Source organism: Phocoena sinus, chromosome 9 (assembly GCF_008692025.1).
Source record: "Phocoena sinus isolate mPhoSin1 chromosome 9, mPhoSin1.pri, whole genome shotgun sequence".
Taxonomy (NCBI): domain Eukaryota; kingdom Metazoa; phylum Chordata; class Mammalia; order Artiodactyla; family Phocoenidae; genus Phocoena; species Phocoena sinus.
The window spans coordinates 86,446,222-86,468,081 of NC_045771.1; the positions used below are offsets into that span (position 1 = coordinate 86,446,222).

The 21,860-nt window shown below is 40.5% G+C and overlaps 1 protein-coding gene across 6 annotated transcripts in view; it reads left to right on the forward strand.

Annotated features, from left to right (window-relative positions):
* The window catches only part of GSAP (gamma-secretase activating protein), an 89,451-nt gene that overhangs the window by 14,354 nt on the left and 53,237 nt on the right, over positions 1 to 21,860 (forward strand). For all 6 annotated transcript variants that reach the window (XR_004351387.1, XR_004351388.1, XR_004351389.1 and 3 more), the window contains exons 6-12: positions 6,874 to 6,962; positions 11,067 to 11,136; positions 12,322 to 12,371; positions 15,853 to 15,957; positions 16,408 to 16,467; positions 17,410 to 17,453; positions 18,396 to 18,481. Coding sequence is in view for 3 of the 6 variants with exons in the window: in XM_032642705.1 (XP_032498596.1) it covers positions 6,874 to 6,962; positions 11,067 to 11,136; positions 12,322 to 12,371; positions 15,853 to 15,957; positions 16,408 to 16,467; positions 17,410 to 17,453; positions 18,396 to 18,481 (504 nt within the window). In the remaining 3 variants the exon portion in view is untranslated. The remainder of the gene's footprint in view (positions 1 to 6,873; positions 6,963 to 11,066; positions 11,137 to 12,321; positions 12,372 to 15,852; positions 15,958 to 16,407; positions 16,468 to 17,409; positions 17,454 to 18,395; positions 18,482 to 21,860) is intronic.

A 21,860-nucleotide genomic window follows, 5' to 3' on the forward strand; every position in this document is an offset into this window, starting at 1 on the left:
GGGTCAGGCTCAATGCACAGCGCTGGGGATACAATGGATGCAAGAGAGGAGTGGCGATTGCCCACACAGCGAGCTATAGGGTCTAGTGGTAGGTGGGGTGCCCCATGAGGTATGTGTCCCATCTCCAAAGTTGGACAATAAGCCTAGTGGGACCAGCTTTTCAATTTATCAAGAGAAGTATGGACTATTATGTAAAATTTTAATTTTTAAATGTTGGCCCAGATATATTTTTTAAAAATAAATAAACTTATTTATTTATTTATTTTTGCCTGCGTTAGGTCTTTGTCGCTATGCATGGGCTTTCTGTAGTTGCGGCGAGCGGGGGCTGCTCTTTGTTGCGGTGCATGGGCTTCTCACTGAGGTGGCTTCTCTTGTTGTGGAGCACGGGCTCTAGCCTTGTGGGCACCAGAGCGCAGGCTCAGTAGTTGTGGCACATGGGCTTAGTTGCTCCGTGGCATGTGGGATCTTCCCGGACCAGGGCTCGAACGCGTGTCCCTTGCATTGGCAGGTGGATTGTTAACCACTGTGCCACCAGGGAAGTACCAGCCCAGATATTAAAAAAAAAATTCTCTCAGGCAATGATAACCACCTGTGGCTGGATCCAGCCTGTGGACTACCATTTTTCAACCTCTGGTCAGGTAGATCGCATGTCAGTCTCTTTCTTTTCCTATCCTGCAGTGCTTTCCATCTCTTCTGTTTGGCACTTAAGCTCCTTCTTTTGTTAGCAGAGTTCCCACTCGGATGTATTTTCCTGCAGTTATGTGTGATGGAAAACCCTTTATAAATACTTTCCAGTGAGGCTTATGAGGCAGTCCTGGGCTCCCACAGAGCCAGCTTAGAGTGTCAAGGGAAACAGAGCTGAGTCTGGATGGGACCTTCTCAGGGACCTCAGCAGAACAGTTTATGAGAGACGTTGGCGGGCAGAAGGCTTTCCCTGAAATCTCATCATTGTTTTACTCATCCTAACCTTCCCTCCTGCCATGTTATACTGAGAACCTCCGCAGTCCTCTTCCCTCTTCTGTGTCATGTCCTCCTCTGTTTTTTTTTTTTTTTTTGGGCTGTGTTGGGTCTTCGTTGTTGCATGCGGGCTTTCTCTAGTTGTGGTGAGCAGGGGCTACTATTCGTTGTAGGGCGCGGACTTCTCATTGCAGTGGCTTGTCTTTTTTTTTTTTTTTTTCCAGTGGCTTGTCTTTGTTGCGGAGCCCGGGCTCTAGGCTCACAGCCTTCAGTACTTGTGGCTCTCGGGCTCTAGAGCGCAGGCTCAGTAGTTGTGGCGCACAGACTTAGTTGCTCCGTGGCATGTGGGATCTTCCCAGACCAGGGCTCGGACCCGTGTCCCTTGCATTGGCAGGCGGATTCTTAACCACTGTGTCACCAGAGAAGTACCTCATGTCCTCCTCTTAGCATCCTCTGCTCCTCTTAGAATTAGGTGCAATGCTTAATTCAGAGATGATGGAAATGGACTAGCTGAAGCAAGATAGGTTCTAAAACATTGGTGTTCTGACTCCTAAAACAAGGGAATGGATGTGAGCCTGATCTCCTGGGCTAATAGCTGCTTGTGTTCATCCCAATTATGAGGCTAGGCATCTGTACAGAACCTTGGATTAGGTCCCTGTGCCTCCCAGTTCTTTCTGAAACCTTATTCCTTTGAGCCTTAGAAATTCCTTACTATGTTGGTAAACCCAGTAGAAACTATAATCTTTACATGATATTTACCATCTATGCCTAATCGTCATGCAGAAGAGTGGCGATTATGTATATCATAGAATGTACTTTCAGGCCAACTTTATTGTAAGTTTGATTTGATTACAACATTAAATCCTATTCAGGTAATGTTACTAAGCTTTGAAAATTTGATGTACCTCTCGTGAAATTATCTGATCACATCTTTTAAAATAGTAGAATGAATAGTGTTAATTTTTGTATTGGAAACCCCATACTTGATCTTAGCTCACCTTTTATACCAGCCACTACACTGAGAACCAGCTCTGCCCAAATGCAATTTGACAGGCAGTGCCTCACCTCAGCTGCTCTACCTACTTCTCGCTTTTTGCCCAGAGCCCTTGGGAAAATCTGCTTACCAGCTGCATGTGTACCACCTGGAAGTATGTTTAGAAAGGATTTCCAGTAGGATAAGCCATGACCAATCGGGGGACAAGGAGCTGAAGGATGAATACTCCCCCTTTCCAGCCCTCAAGTGGATGATTCTGAGGTGCACTCCATGCAAGGTGGTCAGTCAACTGACAGTGCCCGTACACTGCATACTCTTCTTCCCTGTTTCACTCTCCCCACTCCCTCGTGCCAGCACCTCGTGGCTAAAGTGATCCTTCCCCTGAGATGACTTCTTGTTTTAGTTTGGGTTTCCCCCGTAAGTAGAGTCTGAGGCAAGTATTTGAGCCCAGTTAGTTTATTTGAGGGATGATCCTAGGAAACACTATTAAAGGAGAGTTTAAACAGAGATCTGAAAGGAGGGAGCAAGCATGCGCCACAGGGAAGCACATTTCTGGCAGAACGAACAGCCAGCGCAAAGGCCCTGAGGCCAGAGTACTTGGTAGACTCACTGTTCAAGGATAGTGAGGTCAATGAGGCTGGAGTGGCATGAACAGCGGCAGAGTGCTGGGAACTGAGGCCAGCGGGAAATGAGGGTAAGGTGCAGACAGATCATGGAGACACTTACGAGGCCTTTTGTTCAGTTAAGATTTCAGAAATTATGTGACCAGAAAGACCTATAGGATCTATTGTAATGATTTGTCCTTTGAACAAATATTTTGCAAATGGTTTGCCTTTTGCAAAGACTTATTTTATCTGTCCCTGAATAACCTGATAAGCCATTTGATTATAAAATGTAGTTTGCCTCAAGGTATTAACACTCTGTTGCTTATAATGAGATTTTTCCATTGCAAATGAGACAAACTGTAACATCTCTTATATGAGCAAGATAGGGTTTCTTGGTCTACATACTTTACAGTAAGGTTTTTGTCAACAGTGCTTCTCTTATTGGCTGAGGCCGTGGCAGACTTAATGTTTTATTTAGAAAATGGCCTTCCATAGGGGCCAGGCTTAGGTGCCCCTTTCACTCTCCCTGGTAGAGTTATGTTTGCCCCAAGGTACAGCAGGTGCTTTGATTTCAGAGCTCTAATAACCAGAGCTTCTTCACAAGCAGATTCTACTGGACTCTTCCAACCTTGTCACCGTTTCACAACATGTACCTTCACCTGCATCAGACCAGGTTCTTTCTTTTGCTCACTCTTCATCCTCCCAATGCCATTCCTATTCCTGTGCTTTAAAAAATTTTTTTTTAAATTCACTTTAAACAAAACAAAACAAAAATGTTCATCCATTTCTCCCCACCCCTCCTCTACCCCCACCTCCTGCAACCACCAGTCAGTTCTCTGTCTCTATAAGCTTGGTTTTGGTTTTGGTTTTGGTTTGGTTTGGTTTTTTTGATTCCACATATAAGAGAGATTATACGGTATTTGTCTTTTATTAAAGTAAAGTTGACTTACAATGTTGTGTTAGTTTCTGGTGTACAGCAAAGTGATTCAGTTATACATAATATGTATTTTTTCAGATTCTTTTCCTTTATACAAGGTTATTACAAGGTATTGAATACAGTTCCCTGTGCTGTACACTAAGACCTTGTTGTTTATTTTATACGTAGTAGCATGTATCTGTTAATCCCAAATTCCTAATTTATCCCTCCCCAACTCCTTCCCCTCTGGTAACCGTAAGTTTGTTTTCTGTCTGTGAGTCTGTTTCTTTTCTGTAAATAAGTTCATTTGTATCATTTTTTTAGATTTCACATATAAGTGATATCATATGTTTGTCTTTCTCTGTCTGACTTACTTCACTTAATACGATAATCTCTAGGTCCAACCATGTTGCTGCAAATGGCGTGATTTCATTCTTTGTTTGACTTACTTCACTTAGCATAGTACCCTTGAGGTCCATCCATGTTGTCCGTTTTTTTTTTTTTTTTTTTTGCGGTGTGCGGGCCTCTCACTGTTGTGGCCTCTCCCGTTGCGGAGCACAGGCTCCAGACGCGCACGCTCAGCGGCCATGGCTCACGGGCCCAGCCGCTTCACGGCATGTGGGATCTTCCCGGACCAGGGCACGAACCCGTGTCCCCTGCATCGGCAGGTGGACTCTCAACCACTGCGCCACCAGGGAAGCCCCATGTTGTCCCTTTTGATCCTGCCGCTCTCCTTCCCGTGCCTGGACCTATCTGGCCCTGCAGTGATGCCCTCCCAGTTTCCATTGATAACTGGATTCTCTGAATTCTTGAGACAACTTTAAGCACTTCATGGAATCAGCACATTTTATGGATGAAAATGATTGTAGAAATGATCTGATTCTGTAGTTTTCCACTTTATTTTGTAAAAAAGCACTGGGAATTCCCTGACGGTCCAGTGGTTAGGACTTGGTGCTTTCACTGCCAGGGCCTGGGTTCAATCCCTGGGCAGGGAACTGAGATCCCGCAGGCCACACATTGGTGCGGCCAAAAACAACAACAACAAAAGCCCCCAAAGCACTAAGGCCTAGGAAAGCTTCATGATGTGCTGAAAAGTATATATTAGGTTAGTGGCAGATTTTAAACTAGAACCGATGTCTCTAGAATCCTAATCCAGAGTACTTGCTGTTACACTATGGAATCACATGGTATGTTATTGAGAGACATTCCTGTTTGCACAATTACTCTTATCGTTAAACTACTTTTATTAGTTAAGTATCTGGGCTGCCCCAAAGAAGCAAAAAATTAGTGTAGGAAGATGGTTTTTGACCTTGATAATCCTCCCATTTTAAAGGCAAGTGAATTTAGCTGATAGCTGGTTATCTCATCTGGGAACAGATTCACTGACAGAAAGGCCAAGTAGAAAGTGATTCCTTATTTTTCCAATGAGAAGATTCCCTTGCCTGCCCCCCAGAAACCTTTTTCCCCCAAAAGCTTTTAGGGCAAGAGATGAAACAGTCAAATATCAGCTTCTACTATTTACTATGTTAAACTAGTTATATACACTTAAAACAACATAATAAGGAAAATTACTTTTTTTCTCATTCTCACAGAACATTTTTATTCTGTTTTTTTCCACAAGTATCTTTGACACCAGTCTCTCTCTTAGAGCCATTTTTTGTCATCAAGCAGATTCCCAAAGTACCTCACCTTTACCTTGTCCCAGTTATTAGAAATATAGCCCCTTTGAATTGTGAATGATCCTGTCACTGGGTTTTTATTCTAAGCTACAAGTACCCGTCAGCCAAGCAATATGTGTTTTTCATTTGTTCTGTCATTGTGTATTTGTGATCCTACATAATAACTCACTCACTGCTTTGCTTTTTTAGTAATCTCTAAAAAGGTGTGTTTACAGAGATATCCAGTCCTCAAAATTGTGAGGCAATATCCCAGAAATTGTTTTATATTCTTTACCTTTTTTTTTTCCTTTTTCTTAACATAAAGCTGTGCTGTTAGGTTACTTTCTTAAATAGTGAAAATACTGAAAACTGGTACTGATTCAATTCCAGGCTGCTGCACCATCCCCAAATTGTAAATTATTATTCAAAATAAAGTCACCAATTCAGAAAGAGAAAAACAAATATCTCATACTAACGCATATATGTGGAATGTAGAAAAGTGGTACAGGTGAACCGGTTTGCAAGGCAGAAATAGAGACGCAGATGTAGAGAACAAACGTATTGGCACCAAGCGGGGGTGGGGTGGTGAGATGAACCGGGAGAGTGCCATTGACATATATACACGAATATGTATAAAATAGATAACTAATAAGAACCTGTAGTATAAAAATAAATAAAATAAAATTCAAATAAAAAGTAAATGACAATGTGTTGGCTTTCACCAGACTTAAAAATAAAGTTTTATGCATATGAAAAATAAATAAATAAATAAAAGTCACCAAGAAAGCACCTGAGAATATTAGTCGTTATAAGGACTCAAATATAAGGCAACTCCTTTTCTGAGAAGGGAACGTTTGGCCTAAATTTGGATATCCCCATTCTAGCCTGTGTCCAACACTTCCTCCTAATTGCTATCTTTTATGACATTAGCTCAGATGTGGCACTGAGGAAATAAGTGAGTCTTTATGCATGCAACTCTGCAAGCCTTCCCGAGGGAGGCCAAGCCCCTGTCCTAATTGCTGTCAACTGTAACACATTCATGCATCAGAAATATCTTTATATTTTCCTACGCAAACAATATTTGCCACTGTGCTGCAGAATTGCAGTGACACTGAACTGAGTTGTATTTGTTTAGACTTAGAAGCTGAGAGGGCCAGTGAAGTGATAGTAAAATGGCTGAGGAATGGGTAGGAACTTGTTCCTCATTCCGTATACATTGACTTCTCCTTTATGATATATATATATTTTTAATTAATTTTTATTTTTAGCTGTTTTAGGTCTTCGTTGCTGTGCGTGGGCTTTCTCTAGTTGCGGCAAACGAGCTTCTTAGTGCGGTGGCTTCTCTTGTGGAGCACGGGCTCTAGGCGTGCGGGCTTCAGTAGTTGTGGCATGCGGGCTCAGTAGTTGTGGCATGCGGGCTCAGTAGTTGTGGCACACGGGCTTAGTTGTGGGATGTGGGATCTTCCCAGACCAGGGCTCGAACCCGTGTCCCCTGCATTGGCAGGCGGATTCTTAACCACTGCACCACCAGGGAAGTCCAATGATGTTTTCTTTAAGTTTTAAGAAGTCTCACAGTTTGGGTTTTAAGAAGTCGCAAAGTCAATTTTAAGACAAATACTTTTGTTTGTGGAGTAGCTAATACAGTAAGTAATACATTTTACATTTCCAAAGTTCAGACCTATGTGGAGGAGATAATTTGTGATATTCTGGACTTTGCTACTAAAAGCGTCCTTTACATTATAGGTTCAAGGTGCTTAACTTTGTTGGTTGAGATCCACCCCATTAACAATGTGAAGGTTCTAAAAGCAGTGGATAGCTATATTTGGGTACAGGTAAGTGAGCATATCTTTATCATTTATCTCATTAATCAAAAAGCATGAAACCTATAGGCAGTGGTGTTACAAAGTGCTTTCACACACATTACCACATTTTCCTCAAAGCAATCCAGTGAATGAGTATGGCTGGAATTAACAGCTCTTCCTTTGCAAACATGAAAATCAAAACTCAAACCTAGCTCTCTGTCTCTATTATATCATGGTTTGTCTAATAGTACTAGAATGTTTTTACATGATAAAATATAGAATATCAAAACACATTTAAAGGAAGTTTTAAAATGGTTTATCTAATGTGTTCATAGAGTTGACAGATTAAATGCCTATGATTAAATGATATAATTAATCCCTGAATTTATCAACTCTATGAATCGATGCAGAAGCACTGTGCGTATAACACAAGGAGACTAGGTACAGTCAATTCTCATTACTTGCACATAGAATTTGCAAATTCTGCTACCCACTAAAATTTATTTGTTACCCCAAAATCAATACTCATGGTGCTTTCACAGTCATTTGCAGACACGGGCAAAGCAGTGAAAAAATTTTCACCTGATGCACATGTTCCCAGATGAGGTAGAACAAGGTGACACTGCCTTCTTGATTCATTTCTCAGACTGCAAACAAAGGTTGTTTTCACAGTCAACGTAGTGCCATGTTTTTCACACTCTTTGGCTTTTCTCGGTGATTTCGCTGTTTGAAATGTCCCCCAAGTGTCTTGCTGAAGTGCTGTCTGATGCTCCTAAGTGCAAGAAGGCTGCGCTCTTCTTTTCAGAGAACACGTGTGTTAATTAGATAAACTTCATTTAGACATTAGCTTATAGTACTGTTGACTGAGTTCAATGCTAGCGAATCAACAGCATATATGAAATAACGTGTCTTTTAAATAGGAACACACATTAGACAAAGTTTTGTTTTAATTTGCTGACAAAAATGTTTTAACTAGAGGCTCACACGTTCCTATCCCTGTATTTCCCTTGGGAGCAGTGGTTCAGTTTTCAGTGTTTTTGGTGACTTTATGGAACATAACTGCCGCAGAGAACAAGAATCAACTATCCATATTCATGCAGGGTTGATGCACAATTGCCTTGTATAGCCTCTCCCTCCCCCCACCCACTCCCAGCCTCTGGCTGTGGGTCTCCCTCTTGCAGTGTGTGTTGGGAGAGGGGATTGTCTCTCATGTGCCCAGTCGTCCACTGTCAGCCAGTCCTTACAGTGGTGCATTTCGCCACCACTCCTGGCGTCTCTGTGGGCCGCCACTCCCTGCCAGACAGGGCCTGGTGTGGAGCTCCTAAGCTGCGTTCCCTCCCCCAGGAAGCCACCCTGTTTACGCTGTCATCAGTGCAGGGCTGACGGTGGGACACTTCCCTTTCCTGGCCTGTTACTTTGGTTTCCTTAGCATTTTTATCCAGGGCTGTGTAGGCAGTGGAGATATTATTGAAGGATGAGGGCAACTAAAAGGTAATTAGAGTATAGGAAGGAAAAAGTTTTTACAAGTATGTGGTTGCACTACATTGTGAATATATTAAAAATTACTGAATTGTATACTTAATAATGAAAATTGTGAATAGTGAATGTTGTGTTATGTGCATTTTATCTTACTTTAAAAAAATTAAAAGTACAGGATGCATGATGTCATCTGTAGGCCAAAAACAAAGTCCCCACCCACATGAAGTAGACCCACACTAATCTTGTGGCCATCTCAGTTCCTAGCGCTGCTCCCTGCTCCTCAGGCTTAGGCCTCTGGAGAGAGAAACTCCTCCAAACCTCCATCCATGGCAAGTCCCCACCTTCTTCCTCTCTCCCTTCTGCTCTCCTCTAGAGAAACGCTGTTCACTGTCCATGGAGTTTGGTCCTGCCCTGCGATCTCTCTCCTTTTTCTTACCAGAACGTCCGTGATGATTTCCAGTAGTACATTTCCCTAAGTCTACATGTGCAGCTTTGACCCCCTTCATGGAGGAACTTCAGCAAGACAGTAGTGAGTGGGGTCTGGATCCCAATCTGGGATCCTTGGAGAGTTCCCCGCCAGCATGATTGCATCTTTCAGATAGTTCCATTGGGTAATTACACATTCGTCTACATGCCTGTAGTACATACCTTCCATCGACGAATATTAATAATCAGAGTCTAGCTCGATATTTACAAGATAAATATTTTTCTAATATGATATAATCTAATCTATATAGATTCCTACTCACAATGCAGACAAAACAAAACAAAACCCCACAAAATGTTGCACACTTTTGTAGAGCTCTGTCTGAACCCTGTCTATGTATATTCTCACTTCTAGGCCTTGCTTCAGGGTTGCCTCAAATTAGAAAGAAAAACAACCACCACCTGAATGGAACTTTTAAAATTACATTTTCACTGATTGCCTCACAGAGACCAGGCAAAGGTTTAGAACTGGTCAGCACCTTAGTCCAGGTCACAGTGCTAAGGCAGCAGGGCCTGGCCACCTCTGTAGACCCAGAGGAGGCCAAATCTGTAGTTTCTCCTTATTTTGAAGCACTGAGTGTTTGCTCTTCCATTATCTATGTGGTGTCACTCATCATTGCTTCTCCTCAACCCCAGTACACAAAGTATCTTTTTTTTTTAAGATTTTTTTTTTTTTTGATGTGGACCATTTTTAAAGTCTTTATTGAATTTGTTACAATATTGCTTCTGTTTTATGTTTTGGTTTTTTTGGCCAAGAGGCATGTGGGATCTTAGCTCCCCGGCCAGGGATTGAACCCACACCCCCTGCATTGAAAGGCAAAGTCTTAACCACTGGACTGCCAGAGAAGTCCCCAAAGTATCCTTTTTGATGTGCACAGTTTCACAAATCAGCAGATAATAAGGTCTATATTATTCTCGTAGCTGAATTCTGCATTCCTGTCTATTTTACGGTTTTGAGTTTTTTGCTGTGAAGAATGGTATATAGTTAAAGTTTTGTTTTTCTGAAAGGGAAACTTGACTATAAGCAATTTTAAAAGTTGACCAGTTCTAGGGACTTCCCTGGTGGTCCAGTGGTTAAGGCTCCACCCTTCCACTGCAGGGGGCAAAGGTTCGATCCGTGGTCCGGGAACTAAGATCCCGCATGGTGCAGCCAAAAAATAAAAATAAATAAATTAATATTTTAAAAAGTTGACAAGTTCTATTTCTAATTTGTCATTATGAAAAGTTAGGACACCAGATAATATATTTTGTCAAAATTTTTCCTACTCTTTAGAGAAGCTGCAGGCTTTAAAACAGGGACATGAAAAGTTATGTTCTTTCAGTATGCTTTAAAGTTTGGAGGGAAAACCCAAAATTCGCCAGTGGATCTTATCTAGTAAGCTGTCTTTCATGTTGCAAAATGAAAGTGCTGATTTATAGTTACCCTTTTGATGATGAAAGAATCAAGTCACTGGAGTTATCCCATGGCCAGTTTTCCCTCATTATCACAGCTGACAGTGTCAGGCCTTGTGTTTCTGGCTGCCTGCTTTGTCCTGTGGGCTGACAAATAAGGGTGGGCACAGAGGAGGAGGCGTCGGGGGGATCAAGCCTTTTCTTCCCAGTGGCAGTCATTCTGTGCTTTGAGGTAAATCCTCCACCAGTTGCCACACTGTGATTCACTATCCTTTCCTGGAAAGTCCCTGGTTCTCTTTTGCTTTTTCTCTTGGATGTGGGACTTTGGAAGTTGTCACGGAGAGTACATTTACTTGGCTCTCAAATTAAATACTAGGGTTAGCTGCACAACAAATTATATCAGTCACTCTGTTTTGGTGCGTGTGAAACAGAACTTTCTGTACAAATGTTACTTACATTGTTTCTGATTGGCTTCAGAATCCCATATTCCAAATAGGAAGCACCATCCCTAGAAACGGCGTACACTTTAGCCTGTCTAAATGAATTGTGTTGGACCTGTGATCAATCCCCCGCTGGAAAACTGAGCTCCTGAAAGCGTTGCCTTCTCTTCCTTGCTTCCGTCTGTAATGTGTGTGTGTGAATGTGATTCGCCTAAACTATTCTGTGGTTCCCAGTCCCTTCTATGGTCTGTAGTAGTACAGTGATCAAACACAACTTTTGAGATAATTGTGTAAGCAAGGTAGTTGCTTATGATTTTGATTAATTTCCTTTTTACAGTTCCTCTACCCACATGTTGAAAGTCACCCTCTACCAGAGAATCATCTGCTACTGATTTCAGAAGAGAAATGTAAGTATATCCCGAGGACTTCATGAACGGTGCATCTCCCAGTGAAGCGTAGGAAGGGCGTGATGAATCTTCTAGCTGTCCACTCGCCAGTGCTGAGGGTCCACTGACCTTTGATGTCCATTGGAGACCTAGGACTCCTGTGGAAGGGCTTTCCTTCTGTTTCTACTTGTTGTTCTCTTAGGCTCTGCCTCCGTATACGATGGGCTCCTGCATATATGGATTTCCAGTTTGGGCACATGGTAGAATATTTGTAGAACAGTTGTGCAGGTCATTTTTGCCTTCTTTAGTCCATCCTTCTTTAAGATGTCTGTCACAGTGGATAACCATGATTTAAGGAGAGAGGCTTGGATGGACAGAGGGAAAGGCATTAGAAGCTAGAAGAATTCCATGGCAGAACTCGAGGACACTTAGTAACTTGGTCAAATTCAGATAGAGGCAGATAAGATTGGGACATCCTTTAATGATGATTTCAAGTCGGGGGAAGGGTGGACAAAGGACAAAATTCACTGGTGTATCTTATCTAGTAAGCTGTCTTTCATGTTATAAGGTGAAAGTGCTGATTTATAATTAGAAGGACAAGTCTGAGGGGTTAGGATTGTGTTCACTTCCTATACTCTTGCCCAATAACCTGTCTCACATTTCTGTAAGAAGAGCCAGCAGAAGGTACATATGGCTGAATCTAAATCACTTACTGAGAAAAATAGACCATCTGCACATCAATAAAGTGTTCAGAGTTCTGTTAATGACCCCTATAAAAATACCTCCCCCTAATATCTGGCATAATGAGTTTTCTATCTGATGTTTTCATATAAAGAGGTATTGGGTATTTGGAAACTGAAGATAAACCCTGCCAAATGAGCCCTTATTAGCCCTATGTGTAAGACTGATGGTATAGGGGAGGGAAATACTTGTTAAGGGAACCCAGGGGAGCAGAAGAGTTAAATGCTTCATGTATTGTTGATACTGAGGAGCAGAGTAAATGCTGGACTTGAAACAGACTTAAAGGCAGGGTGGAGAAAGGTGGGTTTTGTTTTGAGCCTTGTGAGATTGCCATCTGTGATAATACTGTTTTTCAGCCAGTCGTTTAATCTGTTTTGCTTTTATAAAAAAATATTCACAACTGTTAGGTGAAAAAAAGTACTCGTATTTTTCATGAAGGTTAAACTATTGTTTCTTTTTTAAAAGATATTGAACAACTTCATATCCAAGTTACCCAAGAAGATGGAAATAGAGTGGTAAATATTTGAAATTCCTTTCGCTTTAGAGTTTTTTTCCCATAAAGAGTGGCATTTCTAGACTATTAAAGATGGATTGTTATAGAAACATACTACTTTATTTGGTGTCTTTCCAGTTATAGACTTGCTGTTGTAACATGTGAAATAATACAAGATACATGAAGGAGTTGATTATCTCCTTTCTATCTACCTCACCCCCCATTCTCAGCCTCCTGACATAACTAATGACAGCCTTGTGTGACCTTTTCCGTGCCTTGTACCTTGTTCAAGGTTAGGTGTACAGATACTGGGATTCAGTTGCTTTTACCAAGATAGAATCATAATATAAATATTAATTTGCTGCTTTTGTTTTTGCTTTTTACTTAATGTATCAGGGGTATCCATATAGGTTCCTAAATAGAGAGAGAACTTGTTTCTCTAATTTTTATACATGTATACACATACATACACATAATAAATGGGATCATAGGATATATGCTAAGGTTCTATATAGTTCAGTTTTCTTTTCTTTTTTGCTTGTTTTCTACTTCTCCCTTGCCTTTTCACCTCTAACTTTTGTTCACAACCTGGTGTGTATCCTTTCACACTTTTCTCCATACCTATATGTCTCCCATCTCCACCCCTGACACACCCAGGGGTTTGTTTATTATTCACTCCTTCCTCATTCAACTTTGTGGAATTACCTACAAGCACCCTAGAGCAGCTCAGTTCATTGTCTTTAGAAGTACAAATAGTCCCTGGCCTGGATGTGCACAGTTTTGTCACCGTTCTCCCATGGATAGATATTCACTTGATTGCCTTTTTTTCCCCCTTTTATTTGTTTGCATTACAAATTGTCTCAAATGTTTTTAGCTTTACATGTTTGGTACACGTGTTTCTTTAGGTTAAATCCTCAGGGATGGATAAGTGGGTTGACAGTTATATGCATTTAATAAACTTCAACAGATTTTGCCAGATTGCTTTCCAAAAAACTTGTAACACTTCAGTTTTGCAAGCAAAGTATGAAAGTACCCTTTCCCTCTATCCACACCAGTAATCGATGTATTTGCCTTTTAAAAAATCCAGTTTGATGCGTTTAAGTTGATATCATTATTATTCGAGGTTGTGTTTCCCTTAATATTGATGAGGTTGAGCATCTGCTTTGCTTATTGGCTATGTGAATTTGTTTTTCTGGGAATTGCTTAGTTATATCCTTGTCTATTTTTTCCTGGGTTGTCTTTTTCTTGACAGTTTGTGTGAGATCTTAATATATTATTGATATTAAAATGATTTCCTTCAATATTTAAATAGTCTGCATCTAAATAGTCTTTCTCTGATTTTAATTTTAAATTATGTGAACAAAATTGAAATGGGAGATGGCATTTTTTAATTATGTATCTATGATTGAAAGCATCAAATCAAGAGGCCTGGCTGGAAAATGACCAGAAAGTATGTGGCTGGAGCTCTGGGCCACTAGTGGCTGAGTGGATGGCAGGGCAAAGACAAGGCCAGTTGTCAGAAAAGGGTCAGGCCAGAGAGGAAAGGCCAAGGTGCAGAATCCCAAAGGCAGCAATGAGAATTTAGAGGAGAGAGTTAAATAAACACGTTGGGGTCAGGAAGGGGAAATGGACACAGACAGAGGACTGGCTGGTTAGAAGAGGGGTTGAGAGCCATGAGAGACACTGCAGAGAGAGTGAGGCCAGGAGGCACCTGTCAGAAGCCCAGGAAGGATTCTCCTGGCCAAGCAATACAGTCTCAGCACTCCCTCATCCACATGTGCCCTTCTGTGAGGCACTTCTGCCCTCATTCTTTTTTTTTTTTTTTTTTTTTTTTTTTTTTTTTTTTGCGGTACGCAGGCCTCTCACTGTTGTGGCCTCTCCCGTTGCGGAGCGCAGGCTCCGGACGCGCAGGCTCAGCGGCCATGGCTCACGGGCGCAGCCGCTCCTCGGCATGTGGGATCTTCCCGGACCGGGGCACGAACCCGCGTCCCCTGCATCGGCAGGCGGGCTCTCAACCACTGCGCCACCAGGGAAGCCCCCTGCCCTCATTCTTAAAGGCTTAGATGACAGCTTCATAAAGCCATGTGCAGGTCTGCATAATCATCACAGCATCCCTACACATTAGAGGTGGTATTGTAATTATCCCATGTTTACAGGGAACACGACAACCTCGACTCACAGAGGTGAGGAAACTCTAGAGAGGGACAGAACTGCTATGTGAACCTGGTTGCCGTGTTCCGACGATCATGTCTTGCTAGTATAGGCCTTTATCTGAGAGTTCCCAAATCTACCCTAACCTAAACAATTTCAGAAAAATGGAAACAAGATGGGTTCCCCGAAGTTAAGAGTCAGATAGGTACTGTACTCTTGGATCTTTTTCCAGCAAATTTGATGGAACTAGGCAAACAAGAAATAGAGGTGTATGATTCTGCATGCCCTGTCCTCCCCTGAGTTCCTAGTTAGCCTCATGGGAGAAATCCCATTTAGGATTAGAGAGGTTGAAGTATGACTATGGACCATTCTGATGTTCTCTTTTTTCCTTATTTCTTCTACATCAACTTGTCTTCATCATTTACTCATCTGTCCCAATATAGATCACCTTTGCTTGATGAGCAGTTTTGAGGAAAGTGAGTTCTAAATTCCTTGTATTACACTTATCATTTCCTTGGCAATTTACTCTTGCGTACCCTATTTCATTTTCCTTCTTTTGAGAAGTATTCCTTGAGTACTTCTACATGCTAGAAACAATCAAGCCATTGAGAATGTAAAGGTGTTGTAGAAGAGTGCATACTCATTGGGGTAGACTTATAACATTAATTAAAATGTAATTGTAATAGAAGCATGCCAAAGCACCATAGGAATACAGAGATGGGGAGCTTTGCCTTCATCTTGGGAGGTGAGGGAAGGATTTCTACAGGAGGTCAGTGCCTAAGTTGGGTCTTGAAGGATGAATAGTTAAGTATTGCTGAGAGATGGGCAGTATCATCATGCTCATTGTGGAAGACATAAAGGTAAGAAGCCTGACCAAAGACACATGAAGAGTTTATGGCAGATCTAGGATCATTGCCCAGAACCCTCCTCTCCCAGGCCTGAGTTTTCCCTTGGCCTAACAGTCTCTACCTTTGGTGGTAAAGCCCTCCAGACTGCAGATACCTGAGTGGGTTATGTCCAGAACAGGAAGCTCTGAATCTTGTGTTAGCACAGCTGTTGGTTTGTGGTAGGTGTGGCCTTGCCTTCAGCAGCCCCAGCCTGTGTGTCAAACTAAGAATAAAAATAAGATAGTTTATTGCAGAGTGTTTGTGAGGAGCAAGTAATGAAATGACGCCTTAAATCTTTTTTGGAAAGACTTTCCATGTGTATGTATTGGCGGTAGGGGCTACTAAAAATAAACTGTGGAAGTATTTACATGTATTATAAAGATAGAATAAGCAAAATAATTATGAAACCCAGATATGTTCTCCTTTAAAATGTTATTTATTTCTAAAATCTCTTTGCCTCCTTAGGTAATTAAAAATTCCGGCCATCTCCCAAGACAGAGAGTAGCCGAAGATTTTGTTTGGGCTCAGTGGGATATGTCAGAGCAGAGATTATACTACATTGATCTGAAGGTAAAAACTAGACCACTGGCCCTCCTTTTTGTGGGAGTAGTTTAATTTTGACATTATCGTTATTTTAATTTATTAATTACTTCATTTTCATTGATGGGGCAGTCGACAAAAGTTGATGAAAAATAATGGAGAGGTTTTCATTACTGCTTGATTTTTGGCTGCTTCCTTTTCTCTCTCTCTTTTTTTTTTTTTCCGGTACGCGGGCCTCTCACTGTTGTGGCCTCTCCTGTCGCGGAGCACAGGCTCCGGACGCGCAGGCTCAGCGGCCATGGCTCACGGGCCCAGCCGCTCCGCGGCATGTGTGATCCTCCCGGACCGGGGCACAAACCCATGTCCCCTGCATCAGCAGGCGGACTCTCAACCACTGCGCCACCAGGGAAGCCCTCTCTCTCTTTAAACTAGTGTTTCTGTTGATTTTTTGTTAATTTGTCACTCTGTTTTCTTTTTTAGAAATCAAGGAGTGTCTTAAAATGCATCCAGTTTTATGCTGATGAGCACTTTAGCTTAATGGTAAGTCCAGAAAATGATTGGGCTAAGGAAATTTTACAACCTATTGCCCCTTTTAAAGAGAGCTATTATCATAAACAGCATTTTAACATTCTTGGTCTTGTACTTTAGTCACTTGTATGAGCAAGTAAAATAGTTCTTGCCATCTCAAGACTTCAATTCTGTAACAAATGCAATTAATATAGATTATTAGAAGAGCACACACAGTAAATTTCTGCTAACTGAATGCCTCATATTAAAGAAAAATGGGTAAGAGTATCAGTGGGAGGTAGTAGGCGTGGTTAATAGTAGATAGCTTTATGTGATTATGCATCATTTGATCCAAAAGAACATGTGATGGTGGATTGAGTGTAAGGTAGAAAGTCAGTGAGAGGGTAGAGTTCAATCAGTGCAAATCTAGAACCACTCCTGGAAAAGCTGTTTGGAGTGCCAGCCTTGTAGTGAGGAGTCGCAAATATCTTTATCTGTGATGGACAGAACATTATTATTCTTCTTGACCAGGGTTAATATTGGTGTCTAATACAGATTGATATCATACCATTACAAGAATTTCATTTACTCCTTCTACCCCCTTTTTTGGACTCACTCATTCTCTTTCTAAAGACACCCAGTCCTTCCCTCCTTACGTGATCATCTGTGTCTTGTAAAAGTCTACTCCTTCCAATTGGCTTATTATAAAACCCATTTATGGTAGTTAAATCTGAAGCAAAGTTTGCCTTTTGAGAAATAAATACACATCAAGCTTGTGATGTATGTAAACTCCAGAATGTTCCCAGTGGACTTTCTGTCTGTGGATTCAGGGGATATCCTCTGAAGATAATGCTGGTTAAAGGAGCTCTTCATCACTAGGCAAGCACAGTGTTGTCAGGTTTGCACTGGTTTCCAGAACTATCATCACTTAACTAATGTCATTTTTCACTTTGTTTTCTCCTAATTTTTTGACAGTTTGAAGCACCCTTGGACGTATCATTAAGTGATTCAGGATTCAAGTAAGTTACTCACAGATTACTATTAATTTTTATAGACACTTGTGGGCAGAATGATTATATAATATTTATACCTAATCTATGGTATGCAGATAAAAGGATAGTTTGATATTCTGTGTGTGTGTGTGTGTGTGTGTGTGTGGGTGGGTGTGGGTGGGTGTCATCTTTTCTGTTTCTGTTCTCTATAGGGAATATAAAAAATGTTATCAAGCCTGAACACAGGGTTTTTCCATGGAAAGGCAATCATATTGATTTTTCTTAGTCATTTATTTCTGTAGGACGTCTCCATTTATTTTGATCTATGGAAGTGCTGTTCTCCCTGTGATTCAATAAAAGCATTTGATGACTCAGAGAGAGAGCTACGTTTAGAATCAAACATCAAAACCCTTTTCTTGTTGCCATCAAAGAGGATATTGCAGGTCAATCTACTTATAGCTCAGCTGAGTCTATTGCTTTACTTTTTTTCCTGTTTTCCTTTTTACACAAAAGGCGAGGTTTTTTTCCCCCAGATTATTTTACATGTAGTAAAAACATGAGACACTGTTGAAAAAATAGACACAAGGCCATAACTGCACAGAAGAAATGAAAGTCTGCTTGAATTAATGGTAATCTCAAACTGTTACATATTTCACTACCTTTATTTCATCATATATGAATATTCATTTCTGTCCATTGTGAAACATAATGTCGGCATTACTCTAAAATCAAAAAAATTTATAAAAATGTAAGTTGAAAGGAATATATATATTTTTCTCTATTGCCAGGCCATGCCATTTATGTAACATGTATTTTAAAAAATTACTGTTTTATAGTTTGTTTTTTTTTAACCAAAAGACATATTATCTACTGGAATTTCTCGAGGACATGTCTCTACTTCTGTGGGTAAATTATAGTGGTTACATCTTTTATGAGGGAACTTATTGGTAAATGCATTTATGTTCTTAGACTTGTCAACTTTGGATATGATGATCTTCAAGACCAAGAGAAATTATCCAAACACCCAACCTTGTGTGTTTTTACCAACCATACAGGTAGAACTGGGTTGTATTTATTAATTTACTTAATTATACTTGAGTTCCATACATTTAGCCATTGTTTAGCTATATTGATCTTGAAAATAAAATATAATAGGGCCACACTCTTACATAAGTGATTATATGGATATTTACGTACCAAATTACCTTCTCCACTGTAATTTTATACATTTTCTGTCTGTATAAAGAAGCCACAGTCAGATTATTGTTCTAATAGTTTTTGTATTATTGTTCTAATAGAGGGGATAGATTCATATTTAATCAAGCTACATTTTCTCACCTGCTCCATTTTTAACAAATGGCATACGATGATCGGGATGCTTTTTGTGTCAGGCTTACTGATGTTTGGGTTCTAAACCTATGTGCTTAGCTGCTTTAAGAGCCATGCTATAACCTGAGCTGACAATCAGAGCTTCACATAAAGTTGTTAGTGTACAATATTCCATCTCTTAACACCTGTTTATTGTAGATAGAGAAAACAGAGAGGGGAAAAAAATGCCTGAAAATGAGAGGAGAGGAGTATGATTACAGTCAATGAATCTGGTGGAAAAACTGCTCATTAACCGTAATAATCATCTAAATAATCAACTCTAATAACTAAATCTCATAGCCATCTTTAACATCCCAACTTGAGTGGACAGTTACCACTTAAGTAACGCTTAGACTAAAATTGCTTTCCTTTAAAGCCAAATTATGTGGTATTCGTTGAGCTGACAGTTATGGAGCACTTACTGTGTGCTGGGTATTGGGGATACAATGGTGAGCAAAACTGACCTAAACCTTTTTTAGTAGAGCGTTACTATTCAGTATGGATGTTAGACATTAAATAAGTGCACACGTAGTATTTGAATAGAGTCGTGGTACATTTTATGAATGAGAACTACAGGAAGCCATGAGAACATGTAACAGATGTTTAATGGAAGCTACTAATATCTTCAAATATGTTCTAGTCCAGCCAGTACATTTCATTTTACAGAATGAAAACTGAAAATTGCTTCCTTTCCCACCTCACTCCTTCAAAATCCATCCTATAGTTTTTCTGTCCATCCAGGATCTCCCTCAGCCTTGTAAGTCACTCTATAAACCAGTCTTGGGGAGTTTAGGGCAGGAGATGATATTTCCTTTGAGACTTGAAGGATGTGTATGAACTAAGAACAGGGTGACTGAAGTAGAGTGAGCAAGAGGGAGAGTATTGCGAGAGAGCGTTGAAGGGGTGGGCAGGGGCCAGGTTGTATAGGGCCTTGCAGACCATGGAAGGGCTTTAGGTTTTATCTTAAGGGTCATAAGGTCATTAAAGTTTTTTTTTTTTTCTTATGACGACCTTTTATTTTGAGAATGCTCAATTGTACAGAAAAGTTCAATAATATAATGAACGTCCATGTACCTTTTACTTAAATAATCATATCATTCACAATGCTTTATCATTTGTTTTATCATTCTCCTCTTAAATAGATAGGATTTTTTTCTTTTTGACTAAATCATTAAAGTAAGTTGCAACCACCATGATACTTTACCACTAAATAATTCAGCATGTATCTCCTTAGGTTAAGGATACTCTTACATAATCTCATTTCCATTATCACTGAAAGAAATTAGCTACGTTAATCAGTAAACTTTCATATTCAAATTTCCATAATTGTTTTTTAAAAAGTCCTTTTCACGTGTATGTATATATGTGTATGCATATACACGAATAGATACATGTACGCATATAACTTTTAAAAGATCCATGCGTTACATTTGGTTGTTTTGTCTCTGCAGTGTCGTAATGTAGACCGATTCCCACCTCCTATCTTCTGTCCCTCTTTTTCTCTTTTCACAACATTGACATTTTGAAGAGTCCAGGCTATTTGCCTTGTGGAATATCTCACATTCTGGATTTGTCTAATTGTTTCTTTGTGGAAGTATTTAACTTCTTTCTCTTTCCTTTCCATTTTCTGTAAGTTGGAAGTTAGGCCTAAAGGCGTTGTTAGACATAGGTTAAACATTTTTGGTAAGAATATTTCATAGGTAATGTTGTGAACTTTATTCGCACCAGATCAGGAAACGTATAATGTAAGGACGTCCTACTGTTAGTGACGCTAAGTTTGGTCATTTGGTTAAGTGGTAACCACTGCCTGTCTCCCTTGTAAAGGTACATTTCACCCTTTGCATTAGTAATCTGTGAGGTGATACTTTGGCATTAAATTACTATCCTTTTCCCCAACAACTTTTCATCTGGTGGTTTTAGGGTCCATTGACAGTCCTTCACTGAAGTGTTCTAAGTGGTTAGTGACATGATTAGATATGTATTTTGAAAAGATCACTGTGGCTGCTGTGTGAAGAATAGTTCAGAGGGCACAAGAGAAAAAGTGGGGAGATGAGCAGTTAGGATAAGGTGTAGTCATATATTTGAGATGAGGCTTGATCTGGGATGGGCAGTAGAGGTAGAGAGAACTAGGTGGGTTTGTGATGAATTTTGGAGATGGAACTGAGGAGACCCGCTATGAACTAGATGAAGAGGAATGGTTCTCAGGTTTCTGGCACAAGCAAATGGGTCAACAGTGGTGCCATTTACTGAGGTACAGTGGTTTTGGTGGGGCTTAGGAAGGGAGATTGTGAGTTTTGTTTTGGACATGTTAACTAAGAGACGTGGAGCTTAGAAGGGGAGTCGGGACTGGAGATGAATAAATGTGGAAGTTGTTAGACCATAGCTGGCATTTGAAGCTGTGGGAAGGGTAAAGGGTCAAAAGGGAAGAGGTTTAGGAATTAGATCTGGGAGCAAAAATATATAAAAGTTAGGTGGAACATCCAAAGAAAAAGGAAAAAGTATGGGGAGAGAAGAGGAAAACCAAGTGAGGTGTTATAGCAGCCAAGAGCAGAGGGAGTTTCATAAAAGAGAGTGACTGTTAGTAGGTGGTGAGAGGTGGAGTCCATTGGGTATAGCTGCATGGAGGTTACTGTGAGTAGTTTGTGCTGGGTGATTGAGGTGAAATCTTGATTGTGAATGGTTAAGTGTCATGTGGGAGTTGAAAAATTATAGCAGCGTGTGCAGGCATGAGAGAGGCAGCAGCTGAAAGGGAAAGTGGGATTTAGGGAATATCATTTTTTGAGACAGTAGCGACTCTAGTATGTTTGAATGCTTATGGGATATTTAGTGGAAAAGAAAAGATGACAGTACACAGCAGAGAGGAATGACCAGTAGAACAAATTTGCTTAGAAGGTGGGACATAATGGGATCCAGAGCTCATGCGGTGGGACCAGGCTAGTACTTGACTACCTTGTACTTGACTTTAAATCTGTTGGATATAAATAATTATTTTAGGCTTTTATTCTATGAAGCTTTTATTCCTTCTTAGTTGTTCCCATAGGAGTTTCTCATGAACAGTAGCAGCTT